Raw genomic sequence first — 13,364 nt, 5'->3', positions numbered from 1 at the left:
TGGCCCGCATCATCATATACTGTTATTTGTTTTTAATTATTTTAAGACGCGCAGACACAAACAGGCGAATGGACTAACATGGAAACAGATGTCAGACTGCCTCTCTGATACACCACAGGCATTTACAGTACATACACCAACAAATTATATCTGAATAGTTTATGGTAAAACTATAAAAGACATGGGTTAGGAGAGACCTGCACTGACTAGTTATAAACAAAGCTGTGGTACATGCACATAACTAGAACCAAGACTACAAACAGATCAATACAACCCACAACCTAAGATTAAGAGTAATGGATTCCTCTTGGAGCCGAGCATCTGAAGTCAAGCCCAGGACAACTAATCATTGTTCAAATAGTAAAATGATCAACTCAGAAAGCAACTATTTAAAAGAAAGCACAAAAGACAATGGTACTTGCATTCCAGATGAAGGTTTTGTTTTTTAGTTCAGTATTTCAAATTCAAAGGCTGATATGCACGAGTATGTATGAGTGTTTGTGAGCTCATTTTGAGTCAAGGGGAGGGAAGAGCCATATTGACAACATTGGAAAATTCCTATTGATTATTCTTCTTTTCTCTGAGCGCCGGCTTGTTAAAAAAGACCCCTCTTGGAAACACGATCAATTAGTGAGATAGTGCTTGCCATTGATCACCCCCTCTCTCTCAAACCCCCCCCCCCACCTCACAAGGCTCTTTCCTTACGATGGATCCCTCCACACACTCCTTATGACCAACTATTGATCTCAGCTTCTTAGCCAAATATAAAAGCACGCACTCACACTGAGCACTGACCCCTCCCATCCAAACCACACAGTCTAATACTAATACTGACATCTGCTTGTCTCCATTGTAAACCCATGGTCCACTCATAAATACAGAGGCCAGCTTTGGCCCAGAACCAATATAGTTTCTCAGAGGTCAGAGGTCAGCATGGCAATAATGCCACCATTAACAGATCTGCCTAAGTTAATACTTCTCAGAGAAGAGGAGCTTTACAGAGTAAAACAATATTAGTATTATACTTAGGGCTGATTATATTTTTCCTTTCATTGATAAGTTGATTATTGATATGAGTTTAATGAATTAAAACTTAAAAGTATAAAACTGAGAAAAGCAGCAGATTTTCACTTTTGAGGAGATGAACTAGCCTTTTTACTTGATAAATGACCTAAACAATCAATCGATCAAAAAAATGATGTCAATAAATTGTCAATCAACCAATTGATCCACTAGTTGCTTCACACTAATTGTAAAACAAGCCACCACACAATATAACAATATTATGGCCAAATGTAAAAATGTTACATTACAAAATAGAAAAGTATAAAAACACTGATTGCATGAGTTTGAGAGGTTAGTGAAGATTGATGGTGATGAGCCCAGAGGAATCAATTTATCTATCTAACTGATCGATCATCCATTCAGTGAACAAGCCAGTCCATCAGTCTATCTTTGACTCATACTCTGACATTCTCCAAACAGAGAAGTCACATGAGTGTAGCAGTTCACCAATGTTAAGATTATACAATTGTAAAACTATTAGACACAGCAGGCAGCGGGGCATTAGATAATTCTCTCCCATAGGCAACTTAAGAGTCATCTCTTTGTCAACGACTGCCCTTGCCCTCTTCATCCCTTGGTCCCTCCACCCTCTATTCCTTCACCCCTCCCTATGGATCAGCTGTGATCTCCTCTCTCTTTCCTTTCACTCAAATCAGGATTAGGGAGAAGAGGAGGCGGAGGGGGGAGCAGCAGCAGCAGCAGGAGAAGGGGGAGAGAAAACTGAAACAATATGGAAAGGAGATTAGAAAAGAGGGGGTTTGGGCCGTTTGGGGAATTGCAAACTCCCTTGTGCTTGGGTAGGTGTCCTAATGACACCGCCTAATTATGGTAAAATTAGACAGGCTAAAGGGAGGGGGGGGCAGTTGGAGGAGATCGTAACGTGAGGGGAAAAGAAGAGGAGCAGGGGAATTAGGCAATAGGGAGTGAAGAAGTAGGTGCACAGTAGGAGCATGTGAGAGCGAACGGAAAGAGCGAGATGGGTGTGCAGTAGTACAGATACAAGGCGAGGCGGGGAGTAAGGGAGTGTGGGGCTGAGGGTGAGAGAAAAAAGAGAAAGGGAAGAAGGGGTAGAAAGCAGTGGCTGGGCGATAGCAGCGAGTGGGCCCCAGCACGCTGCATGTTAATTGGAGAACAGGTGTTGGGGCTGGGAGCAGGAGGCTGATTACTGGAGCCACAGAAACAGACCGTCTCCTCCACACACACACACACACACACACACACACACACACACACACACACACATGAATAATTTAATACCCAAGCAGTGACTAGGGAAAAGGTCAAAGTAAGGGTCATGAAGAAACATAGACAATCGCACATACATCCATATACATACATAAATAAACATGCAAGGATCCCACACACATGAAAATATACATCCGTTTGTGTTCACACAAACAGTATATACATGCTCTGAACACACACAAATGTCAGTCTTTTTCAGTGCGTGGTGTACATGCATACAGTACAGTCAAATGAGAAAGTGCACATAAGGTGGGATAAGAGGGCACAGGGCCACGGAAAAATTCCATTGGCTTATCAGAAATTAACTGGCTGCTAATAGGCTGCTCCCTGAGGAGAGGATTACGCAGGCCAGTCAAGAGAGAGAAGCCCCAATCAGGACGGGATATGCCCGGTGTGATTAGAGAGTACAGTAGGTCAATGATTCCATTTAAATCAATCCTCACAGCCGCACACCAGCCTGGACACACACACACGGAGTCACAAAGAGTTATATAGATCGCTCTTTCCTCACCAGCCCACCGCCGCCGAGCTACTTACAAACAAATTTTGAAAGGTTTAGCCATGTTAGGAGGAAGTTTAATAGGGGTGCGGAGGGGGATATTGGGAGAGTAATGTGCTACAGTAAATGCGAAAAGCAGCTGCTCCAAGGTATTCTGGGAAAATTCAAAAGACAACAGCCCAAAATTTTCCATTATATGAAAACTATCTTCAGCGGAGATCCTTTGAGACACACTGTCAACAGCCAGCCAGCTTGAACTGAGGAGGGGAAAGAAAAGGGTCCTTGACGTATATGAAGTGAGTGTTTTCTAGACAGACAATTGCAGGGAAGGAGAGAAGGAAGGAGAGAGGAGGGAGAGGAGATGAAGGTTGCGTCCATTACATCACAGAGAAAGCATTTCACATGCGGTCTGCTTATGAGCATTCATCACACTGGTTAATGCCAGGCAGACAGTGCGAGACCTCCAAAATCCCTCGCACGTGAAGGCCCTCACACACGCTGATTACTGCGGGGGTCATCCGCCTTTAAGCCTGATAACTGGCTGTCAGGGTGAACATATACTACATATGTGAGCCTGTCTGGTGGTATGAAAGATCCACATGAAAGATTCCACAAGTTTTTGGCAGGTTTCAGGTGTAGCTAATGTTGGCTGTTAAACGTAATGAGTGACCAAACTGAAACAGATCCCAGAAGGGTGAAGATAGATCAACAGATTAACAGAAAGCTGAAGAGAGAGAAACACATGGGAGACAGACATGGACACAGATACGTTATACTGTAGCCTTCTTGCATTGATTCAGTGTAACTGATATGGCAGAAACATTTATCCTTATGTTGTAAATATGTATACATACAGCCCACACATCCATCCATGCATGTGTTGTAATTGGGGCTTATACTCGGCCATGCAGCTACTCCTCTCACTTGGTTTAAGTAAATGCACCAGCTGATTGGTGAGATCTCATTACAACAACCTACCCATCAACCTGTGATATCTCTTTCTTTGTGACTGTGTAGGTGTGTATACAAAAATGGGCGACCTGAACATTTAGCATGAAGAGGTGCTTGTTTGATGTGGTTTGACTGTATGGGACGTGATTTGATCTCATTACCTGTCAATGATGACTGGGTCAGAGGGCGTCTCGTTTCGGTTGCCACAACTTTTCTTCTCACAGCAGCGGCTGAATGGGCAGTTAAAAGAAACAGAAAAAATGAAAAAGTCAGCTGAGGAAAAAACAACAACAAATTAAACAGGAGGAGACATAATTTGTCTAGCCCATCCACATCCAACGGGCCCAGACTACTATGCTCCGCAGTCGGCCAAGATCCAGGAGCACACAAAGGAGGCATGAGAGGGGAGGGGAAGAATAGACAAAAGAATAAAAGAGGAAGAAAAGGTACAACAACACACCCTACAAACAGTGAGAGACTATTCAGAAGTGAAAAGCCAGCCAGGCAATCTGTCACATTGATTTCGAAATCAAACTCAACCCCCACGCAGCCTCATTGCGCTAACACACACACATACACACACACACACATATATACACACACACACACACACACACAGTCGCACAACATCCTACCATTCGTCAGCAGTCCTGTCCGAGGAGCCTGCTGGCCACCCAGCCCCCCCTCCCCAAAGTCCCCTTCACTGCATAACAAAAGTGCCCCCACCCCTAACCATCTGCCACCCCTACACCTCACCTCACCCCTCTCGTGTCCCAGCTTGGCCCTGCCCTGCCCCCCTCCGCCCCCCTGTCAGACGGCCTCACTCCCCAGCTGTGACGCTTGCCCTCTGCCTCTTCGGCTCTGTTATTAGCCAGCTGTGAGTCACATTCGGGCATCTGCTGGCTACACAATGGCAAAGCCCACTCCGTCTTATCCCCTCTCCCCATGTCCCAGCCCCTTATCCTTTCCCCTGCTGCCATCGAATCCTGGGTCACTGCCCCACTTCCAGACCGCTCTCTTCAGCTTCTTCTCCATCCATAACCCTGTGTTCACCTATTTTCTTTATTCACCAAACACTAACTAAAACCTTCTGGTCTCTAAGCCACAACTAGATTTTTTTGAAACTCACTTTTATAACAACTTTTTGTAACACTGGCTGTGACACTGGGAGTAAACCACTACACTTGTCAATACATGTTGACAAACTTCAAACAGTGTTCCCCAAAAGTATGCCTGCTGCTGTCAGCTGAGGTCTGGCTGCAAAACACCAGGCCAGAGAGTGAGGAGCTCCAGGAAGAAACAGGAGCTGGCCGGGGACATGCTGCGTTACAGCAAAAAGCAATGGGGGGGTTACCACTGTAACAAGGATGATGACAGACAGGCTAGACTTATAATTCAACCACAGTCTAGTTTAAAAAAAAAAGTAGAGCCCTAAGCGTCATCCCAAAACCACATTTCAAGTTAACTGAGACAATGCAGAGTGAAGGAGAGTGATGGATATTTGGATTTTGTGTGTGTGTGTGTGTGTGTGTGTGTGTGTGTGTGTGTGTGTGTGTGTGTGTGTGTGTGTGTGTAAGACTCACCTGCACATAACTTCGTGTGTAAGCAGAACTCTGCACATTTCTGGATTTTTGTTTTGTCCCTCATACGATATGGGCTGAGAGGAGGAAATAAGGGACAGATTCAGTTTCATGTAGAATAAAGTCTTACTTACATAGCTGAGACTTAAGGAAGGTTTACCAACCTGTTTCGTGACAGAGTCAATAAGTCGTGCGTAAAGATCCTGCTCTGTGCGAACCCCTGCAAACAGAAATTGGTTGTTATTAATAACTTTAACAAGTCATTTAAGGCATGAGGGAGAGTTTACTGAAAAATATGTAAAAATGTATGATCTCTTGCCCTCAGTGCTTTAGTCTACTTAGTGCAGTGATTGCCCGGCGGTGGTTGCACGGGTAGATCGCTTGGCCTCTGGTATTGCTGCCATGAATGCTAAAGCATACGCGTCATTTGATAACAGCTAATTATTTGGGACGAGACTTTTTCGAGGAACAAACACGTTCATTCCAAAACATTACATCGCTGATGCTTGAAATGTTTGAGTTTGCTACCGTGCAACATGTCTGGTCTTCTGCTTGTTCTTCATCATCTGTTCTTGAATGTACTATAGCAAGTAACAGTAGGCTACAGTGTAACCAAGCGGCAACATCCGGCTCTGAGAAAATGTGGAAGCGCCTAAAACCTTATTTCTAATGGCCAACAGAGGGCGACTTCACTGGTTGCAAAAACAAAGTCCGATAGACGTCTATGAGAAAATGAACCTACTTCTCACTTGATCTATTACCTCAGTGCACGTTTTCCTAATGAGTTTATGATCTCAATCCTTAGTTAGTCCCAGCATGATGTTAATTTTGTAAATTATAGACGATAAGCAGGCTATGCTTATGGTGTGGCTACCTTGCTATTGACAAGTCGCTATGTGGCGATCTTTCAATCAGGACCAACGCATATCCATGGCACTGTGTACGTTTAAATAGCCGGGAACTTCTTTATGGGTGTCATCTGTTTTCGTCTTTGAAATTTAAGCCTTTCGCTGTGTGTTTTCAGTTCATCAAAGTTTATTGTAAATAAAGTTTAGATCCTAAAAATGTCTTGTTCGTTCGTTGTACGAAAAAAAACTCTTAACGAGTTGGCTATTATTTTTTTCTGGTAAGTAGGATACATTTTGATTTAAGCTTGTTTTTTGCTAGCAAAAATTAGCATCCTAATTAATATCTTATGTTAATGTGAATTACGGATGCACCTTGCTAACCAACCTGTGCTAGTGTTAGCTGGTAACGTTTAACTTAGTGCTCCTCCCCAGCTCCACCCTCTTGTCGAAATATGGTCACTGGCTCCAAAAGATAAAGACAAAATTTTAAACTCAAGGCTTCAAAATGCAGTCCACAAACCAATGGGTGATGTCACAACGTCCACTTCTTTTATACAGTCTATTGGTGTAACGGTACACAAAAGTCACGGTTCGGTTCATAACCTGGTTGAAGAGTCATGGTTTGGTGCGAGCTCGGTAGCGGCAAAAAAACACAAATGCATAACTATATTCTTCATTTATTTTGAAGGGACAGTAGGGCAAGTGTCAAAGACAGACAAATCATTCTTGTTGGAGAGGTAGCTATTTGCCCACTGGCAACTTTGGTAAACTATTTTCATTATAAAAGTAAGGAACATGTCAGACACTTCTGTATTACACTGTACCGACACTGAACAAAAAGGCAATAGGTCAGAATATGCCAAAAAACTAAAAAAACATCTCTTAAACTGAAAATACCAAAATACATAAAAATAAAACAAAATCAAACTTGTGCATTAGGAGGAGTGTTTCAGTGTCACCTTGACTAAACATTCAAAGCACCCAAACCTTTATCATCCCGGTGATCTGGGTGATGCCGTTGAATGTGCGTTAGCAAGTTGGATGTGTTTCTATTTCACATACCTGAGAATGGTGGAGCAACGCTGACATACCGTCATTGGGCACGGTCATTCTGAAAACTGTGTGCACCGTTTTGCTACAGTTTCAGGTTGAACAAGGTACGTTTTCTTTCATTTGGTGGAGTGTCAGAGGTGTTACCCTATCCTTTCTATCCCATTATACACCATATCTATGGTGTGTACATAACGCACTAATAAATATGTCCTGAAGATCTCTAGAGCTTGCAATCTGCACTGCACTTCCTTGGGTCCTTAGCAAGTCGATCGGATGAATGATTGTCAAGAAAATTGAAGGACAGGCATACAGACAGAGACTCCTTCTATTTTATTGGAAATTAGAAGTAGAGGAGAGATCAAGCAAGAAGCTCAACCCTAATTGCAAAATACTAAATACTGTTACCATAAATGAAGCAACTGAAACTGCACTGAAACTCCTAAACTCCCTCTAATCAGTTGATAAAAAGTACATGATGCTGAGGATTCTCAAAATAAAATGGAAAGATTTATGACATTAATCTTTTTTATTTATCTCAAACTCTGGACAAGCTCAAAAAGCATTGAACTCTGTCCAGCCAACATGGAGGAATAAGATTGGCAAGCAGTTTGTATTTTCTCTCTGATGGTTTCTGAGGGGATTGAGAGTTATTTGATGTTTGATGAATATGTCATGTTCGACTATGAGGCCAGAATTTACAACCACATTCTCACGTTTGTCAAACTGTTCTTTTTTTGGGTATTTCTCAGTTAACTTCTGATTTATTCCCAAGTTTACATGACTGACTGGAGATTAGAATTATACACCAACAGGTAAAATAGCACCTGATCAGTTGTTAAGGGGTTTAATTGAGGAGCGATTGTCTTTTGAACATTGTCTCTGGCTTCTATGTAAGCAGGTGTGTGTCTGAATCTCTGGATGCTTTAAAACCTCCGCTGTAAATCACACAAGATACGGAAACCACATGTAATGAATTGCTTCTTGAGAGAAGAGCGCATTGCCCAAGTATTTTTTTATAGAGACTTTGGAGAGTATTGCTTTCAAAATGTGTTTCTCTCATCAAAGTCTCGATCGAGATGCCTTTGATATCGCGTGGGGGAAGGGGATGAGAGGAGGGGATGCAGAGGAAGTGCTTTTGGTGTGCTTGTTTGTATGTGTGTGTGTGTGTGTGTGTGTGTGTGTGTGTGTGTGTGTGTGTGTGTGTGTTAGTGTGTGTATGGTGGGTGTATAAGGGGGTAGCTCTGGAACATGTCTTTTATCTTCTCTCCCATGGGTTCCACTGCGATGGCAGAGTAGGGGCAGCAGTGGCTCATGGGACCCAAATTTCTCTACGTATCCCTCGATCTGATGTGGAAGCACTATGGGGGGTTGGAGGAGTTTGGGGGGATGAGAGGGGGTTGGGGTGGGGTGGCAACATGTACCTCATTTCCCCATACATGGGCCCAGTGGCTCCTCACAGAGCTGAACATTAAATTGTACAATCCCAGTAATTAGACGATGAGTGGAAGGAAATTGATGAGCTCAGAGAGGAGAGGTGAGGTAAGGATGTTGAGGAAGATTACTTAAGTGGAAAGGTGTGTGTCATGTTAACACCGCTGGTGTCACCCTTGACCTTTTTCAATTCCTGCTACATGCAGGGCTCAACGCTGTCGTCTAAATAATCAAATTAGACACCTCAAGAGGCAAAGAATCAACCCATAATCTGAAAACTATGAATGTTTGACTGTACTCACCGTTGCTATAGAGGAGCTGTAGCTTGTAGTGAGTGCCGTTGTTGGTCTTTTCTCCCGTCTGCTCCTTGGAAAGAGAAAGGACAGACACAGACAAATGCAGAGCATGCAGTTAGGCACATTTGAGGCACAGATAAGTAGAGCTGAGCATCCCCACGCAGTGTTAAGCACAGCGAGGCTCTCCTAATCCTGCAGCTCGCCCTTCCATGGGAGCAGCATGGAGATCAGAGGGTTGTAGGCTCAGAGCCCATGTGGGACCTTTCGTTGTGTTCAAGAGCTGAGTGCTTAACCTTGAGTCAGATGTTCTTTGTAGAGGTTGAACTATTATGTCTGATGTAAACTCCTAAAACCTTAAGATCAAATGCAGTGGTCCTCCTTGCAACGAGGTAGCACAGGCATGGTTATATATGTATGTGTGTGTGTGTGTGTGTGTGTGTGTGTGTGCATGTGTGCACGCGTGTGTGTGCAAAGTGTGGAAAGTACTGTATGTGAGACTGAGCAGCAGTCAACCTTGACAGAAAAACTTCCTTTCCGCTATCCCTCCCTCCCCCAGGCTCTCCACTAGCCTCTCACTTCTTCCTTCTCTCCCCTCTCTGTCTCTTGTTCCCCCTCTTTCTTTCTCTTCTTCTACCTCTACTGGTCTTTCTAAGTGGTCTCAAAGGAATGCTCTCTGGTCCAATAACCCAGGAGGCTGGCATCACAGAGATGAGCGCGAGAGACGAGGAAAGAGAACGAGGAGAAGGGAAGTAGAGAAACTGGGAAAAGGAGACAGTTGTGGGGAGAGGGGGAAATTAAGATGCATGGAGATAAGTTGGAAAGTAACAGAGCTCCAAACTTCATATCAAAAGTGAAATTGAGACTTAACGTCAGGAGATAGATGGATGCCTAGCTTCATAAGTTTTGTGAATATACACAGAGGAACATTTATTTCGCTTTGCCATCGTTCTACCTCTGCATAATTACAAAGCAAAAACAGATGCCAGGGTAACCATGCAGAAAATGAACTCCTCCACTGCCGTCACATTACTCTACGCTGGCCTGTGTGGCACAAAGGGGAGCACACAGACAGCTTTTAGCCCTGGCGTTAGCACTGCTGCCCACCCTCTCCCTCCCTCCCTGCCCATGAAATTCATAGTAAAACTATGTTTGAACTTCAGCTGACAGGACGATGTCTTCTTGTCTTTCTCACAGGGGAGATCTGTTGCCAGTTTAGGAGGCTCTCACTCCCCTCACCACAAGGCAGAAACATCCATCAACACTGGGCATAAGGCTCCAACTCCAGGCAGTCTCTTTCTAACTCTGTCTCCACACTGCACCCTTCCTTATTTTGGTCTGGTCCAACCTGAGGAATCCAGCTCCCCCCCACAGCAGTATTTAGAGTATGGGAGGCGGGGGGGCATGAAGGAAAGGAGACTTTGATGATTAGTTCACTGTATAACTTAACAGGAGCTAGCATAATTTGCATTTTAAAAAGTAGAGATGTCCTCCTAATGAGGCAAGCTGCTAATTAGTCATTAGATATTCTTTTTCAATCCCACATCATCAGCTCATTCAGGGAAGATCTTGTGTAAACATGTAGCCGTCAGCTGTTCGATATGCTTGGCTTTACTGGGGATTGGGAAGATCAAGTTGAGCACCTGGTTACAGCTGAACTATATCACTAATACATTCTGTTGCTGTTGTTATTCAGAGTTTTTCAGACAATACTGCTTCAGATTTATTTAAAAAAAAGTCCTTGAAATTACTGTAAAGATGGTGTATTAATGACATCCTCAAATAATCATTACGACATACAGGCAATCAGAAAAACTAACACACCTTGTCATGCTCAACAAAGTCCACAAACGAAGTCCTTTCCACCTCCACAGGTTGGCCGTGTCTGTCATAGAGCGCCAGGACAAAGTGGAAGAAGTTGGACTTTCGGAGATTTGAGGGCGGCTGCTTCTCAAAATGAGCTCTTGACAAAGCAACTCCACTGAGGACACAACAGGAAGAGACAGTCAGCTCTACAGACATTCATATTGTGTTATAATAGACTGATTTATACTGATAAATATAAAAGTAATTTCTAATTAAATTACCATCTAACAATATAATCCATTGGTGGTTGAAAATAGTTCTCAGATCTAAATAAAGAAAAAAAAAGACTTTTCTCTGCTTGTAGTAAATCATGAAAACTCAATTAGCATGCTTCTCAAATATTTTCGATTTGCTTGCACTTTAGAGGCAGTTATTCAAATATTAAAGGCGTTTTTAAAATCATTTCATTTTCAATATTTGGTTGCAAAGTTTTGTTCTCCAATTGTTGAGGCCTTTAGTTTATCCATATAATACTTTTCTATAGTCTGCAAACAAAAAACAACATATATATATATATATATATACATACATACATACATAAAATAATATATCATTTATAAATATTTTGCTTTCTACATATCTTTAAGAGCATTTTTCTTTTCTAGAAAAAAACTAATATGGCCTGGAAAAACAGGAAAAGCAAAACTTGTTCAAACTATATTTTAGCTTGAAAACTGAAAAGTCGACAATAAAATCAACACTTTAGGGCTGATGGTGGAGCATCTTGGTTAAAATGTAGGCTACCTACTAAGTGTAAATAGGCTACTCAATGTTAAATTTAAATAACTTAAATATTTAGGCATATTCCCCGTGCAGGTCAGATAGTCCGTACAGTGTTAAATTTAACTTCGATCTAAAATGGGCCATTTATATCTTTCATATAACTCAAAACTCTGATTTTTCGTGACAGCATTAAACGTTTCTTTAAAAAACTAAAAATAATGCCCGAGGGAAAATTTGCCTTCTACGAGTTTTTTTTTATTGTTGTTGTTAGTTTTTTGGATAAAGTAATACAATATTTGAATTACAAGATATTTGAATTACATTTTAACTTTCAATAAAATACTCAAATAACCTATGCAGCATGAATTGCGTCATACACTTAATTGCTGTTTATATACTATCTATTAAGATGTAGCCTATGTATTGTACTAATCAACTAGTTGCCTTATTTTTTCTTGAAAATGCTGCTGCGCTTGTCTGACTCTGTTCCCATACTTTGGACATTGGTGTGTGTGTGTGTGTGTGTGTGTGTGTGTGTGTGTGTGTGTGTGTGTGTGTGTGTCGGTAAAGAAATTAAAAACGTGAAGATGATAGTTGAACATCTTGGTAAATGTGAAAAACAAAGTGTGAAAAACAATGGAAAACCCGTTTAAAACTTCTGATAAAAAAGAATAATCATAAATGTATGTGTCCACTGAAGAAAAATGTGTTTTTCAGCTACATCAACTAAAATAGCTAGACGGGGGGAAATCAGCTTTAGGCACATAGGCTCCTGGTTTTCAAAACGTATCTCAAATTTTGTAGTCTAAACATATTATTTAAGTTGACCTTTTGCACAAGAGTAAATTGTCTAATTTGTGTGACTTAATGTTAAAGTCTAATAGGCTAGTTATGATTAACAGTTTGGGGAATATGGGCTTACTTGCCTTCTGTGCATTTAACCTTTTATTGCTTTAAAGATAATAACAATATCAAGTGTTGTTCTTTCATCATATTTAAAGACGTTTTATGAATTGGGGGCAAAGAAGTTTAAAGGGGACTCGTGTCATCTTTTGCAACAAGTAGCAAGTTTGCAGCTCGTTTTGGAAGGACGCCTAAAATTCACACATTATAAACTATATTGTGCTCGTAATGCTGATTATGAAAATAAATGCTGTCACGTTGCCAACAAGTCTGAGCGCAACTGATGAAAAGAAGTGGTGAGAAGGTAGTCTAACATCAATAGATCAGCTGGGTTTGTACTGTACCTTTGCGCCGCTACGTTCGCATCCACAACCCCGACATTACGCACCCACGACCGAACCGGATCCATCTCCTCTCCAAGACTTCTCTCTTTTAATCCGCTCACTTCTCGCATCAGATGCTCCTGGATCCCGAACATTTAAGCCCTGTCCTGCGCGTTTGGGTGCACTTTTTTGAACTTAAGAAAAAAAACTGAGCTGGCGAGCTAAAGCACTTCGCAAACACCCGAAGACACTGCGCTCCTCCACAGCTTTGAAGAAGAAATGACCAACACGGTGTGATGATGTTTCAGAAGGCTCCTCCGTTAAAAATCCACGCACACTTTCTTTTCGGGCTGAAACGATGATAATAAATGTATTCCCCTACTAATTGCAAGCATTGTCCAAGCGCAAAATGTCCAGCGTCAATATTCACCTGCTCACACCTCCTCACACACTTCAGAGCGAGTCCGTCTCAGAATATTCTGTCCAATAGCCTATGTGAGAAAGTCTTCCTTTGTCAGAGGGCCAGATCGGATCAAAACAGTTGATCCGAGGGCCAGGAAGCTTGCAGTGAACCGCTGTATTGA

The 13,364-nt window shown here is 42.2% G+C and overlaps 1 protein-coding gene across 4 annotated transcripts in view; it reads right to left on the bottom strand.

Moving 5' to 3' along the window:
* The window catches only part of ebf2 (EBF transcription factor 2), a 31,274-nt gene extending 17,910 nt beyond the window's left edge, over positions 1-13,364 (bottom strand). For 2 of the 4 annotated variants that reach the window (XM_031308792.2, XM_031308794.2), the window contains exons 1-6: positions 12,802-13,364; positions 10,790-10,946; positions 8,975-9,038; positions 5,505-5,560; positions 5,344-5,417; positions 3,922-3,990 (exon numbers count right to left, since the gene is read on the bottom strand). In XM_031308792.2, the coding sequence (XP_031164652.1) occupies positions 3,922-3,990; positions 5,344-5,417; positions 5,505-5,560; positions 8,975-9,038; positions 10,790-10,946; positions 12,802-12,935 (554 nt within the window). In that variant the 5' untranslated portion in view covers positions 12,936-13,364. The remainder of the gene's footprint in view (positions 1-3,921; positions 3,991-5,343; positions 5,418-5,504; positions 5,561-8,974; positions 9,039-10,789; positions 10,947-12,801) is intronic. The other 2 variants (XM_031308793.2, XM_031308796.2) reach the window with 1 other exon arrangement.

Source organism: Sander lucioperca, chromosome 2, assembly GCF_008315115.2.
Source record: "Sander lucioperca isolate FBNREF2018 chromosome 2, SLUC_FBN_1.2, whole genome shotgun sequence".
Lineage (NCBI taxonomy): Eukaryota > Metazoa > Chordata > Actinopteri > Perciformes > Percidae > Sander > Sander lucioperca.
This window is presented reverse-complemented; position numbering and strand designations above follow the sequence as displayed.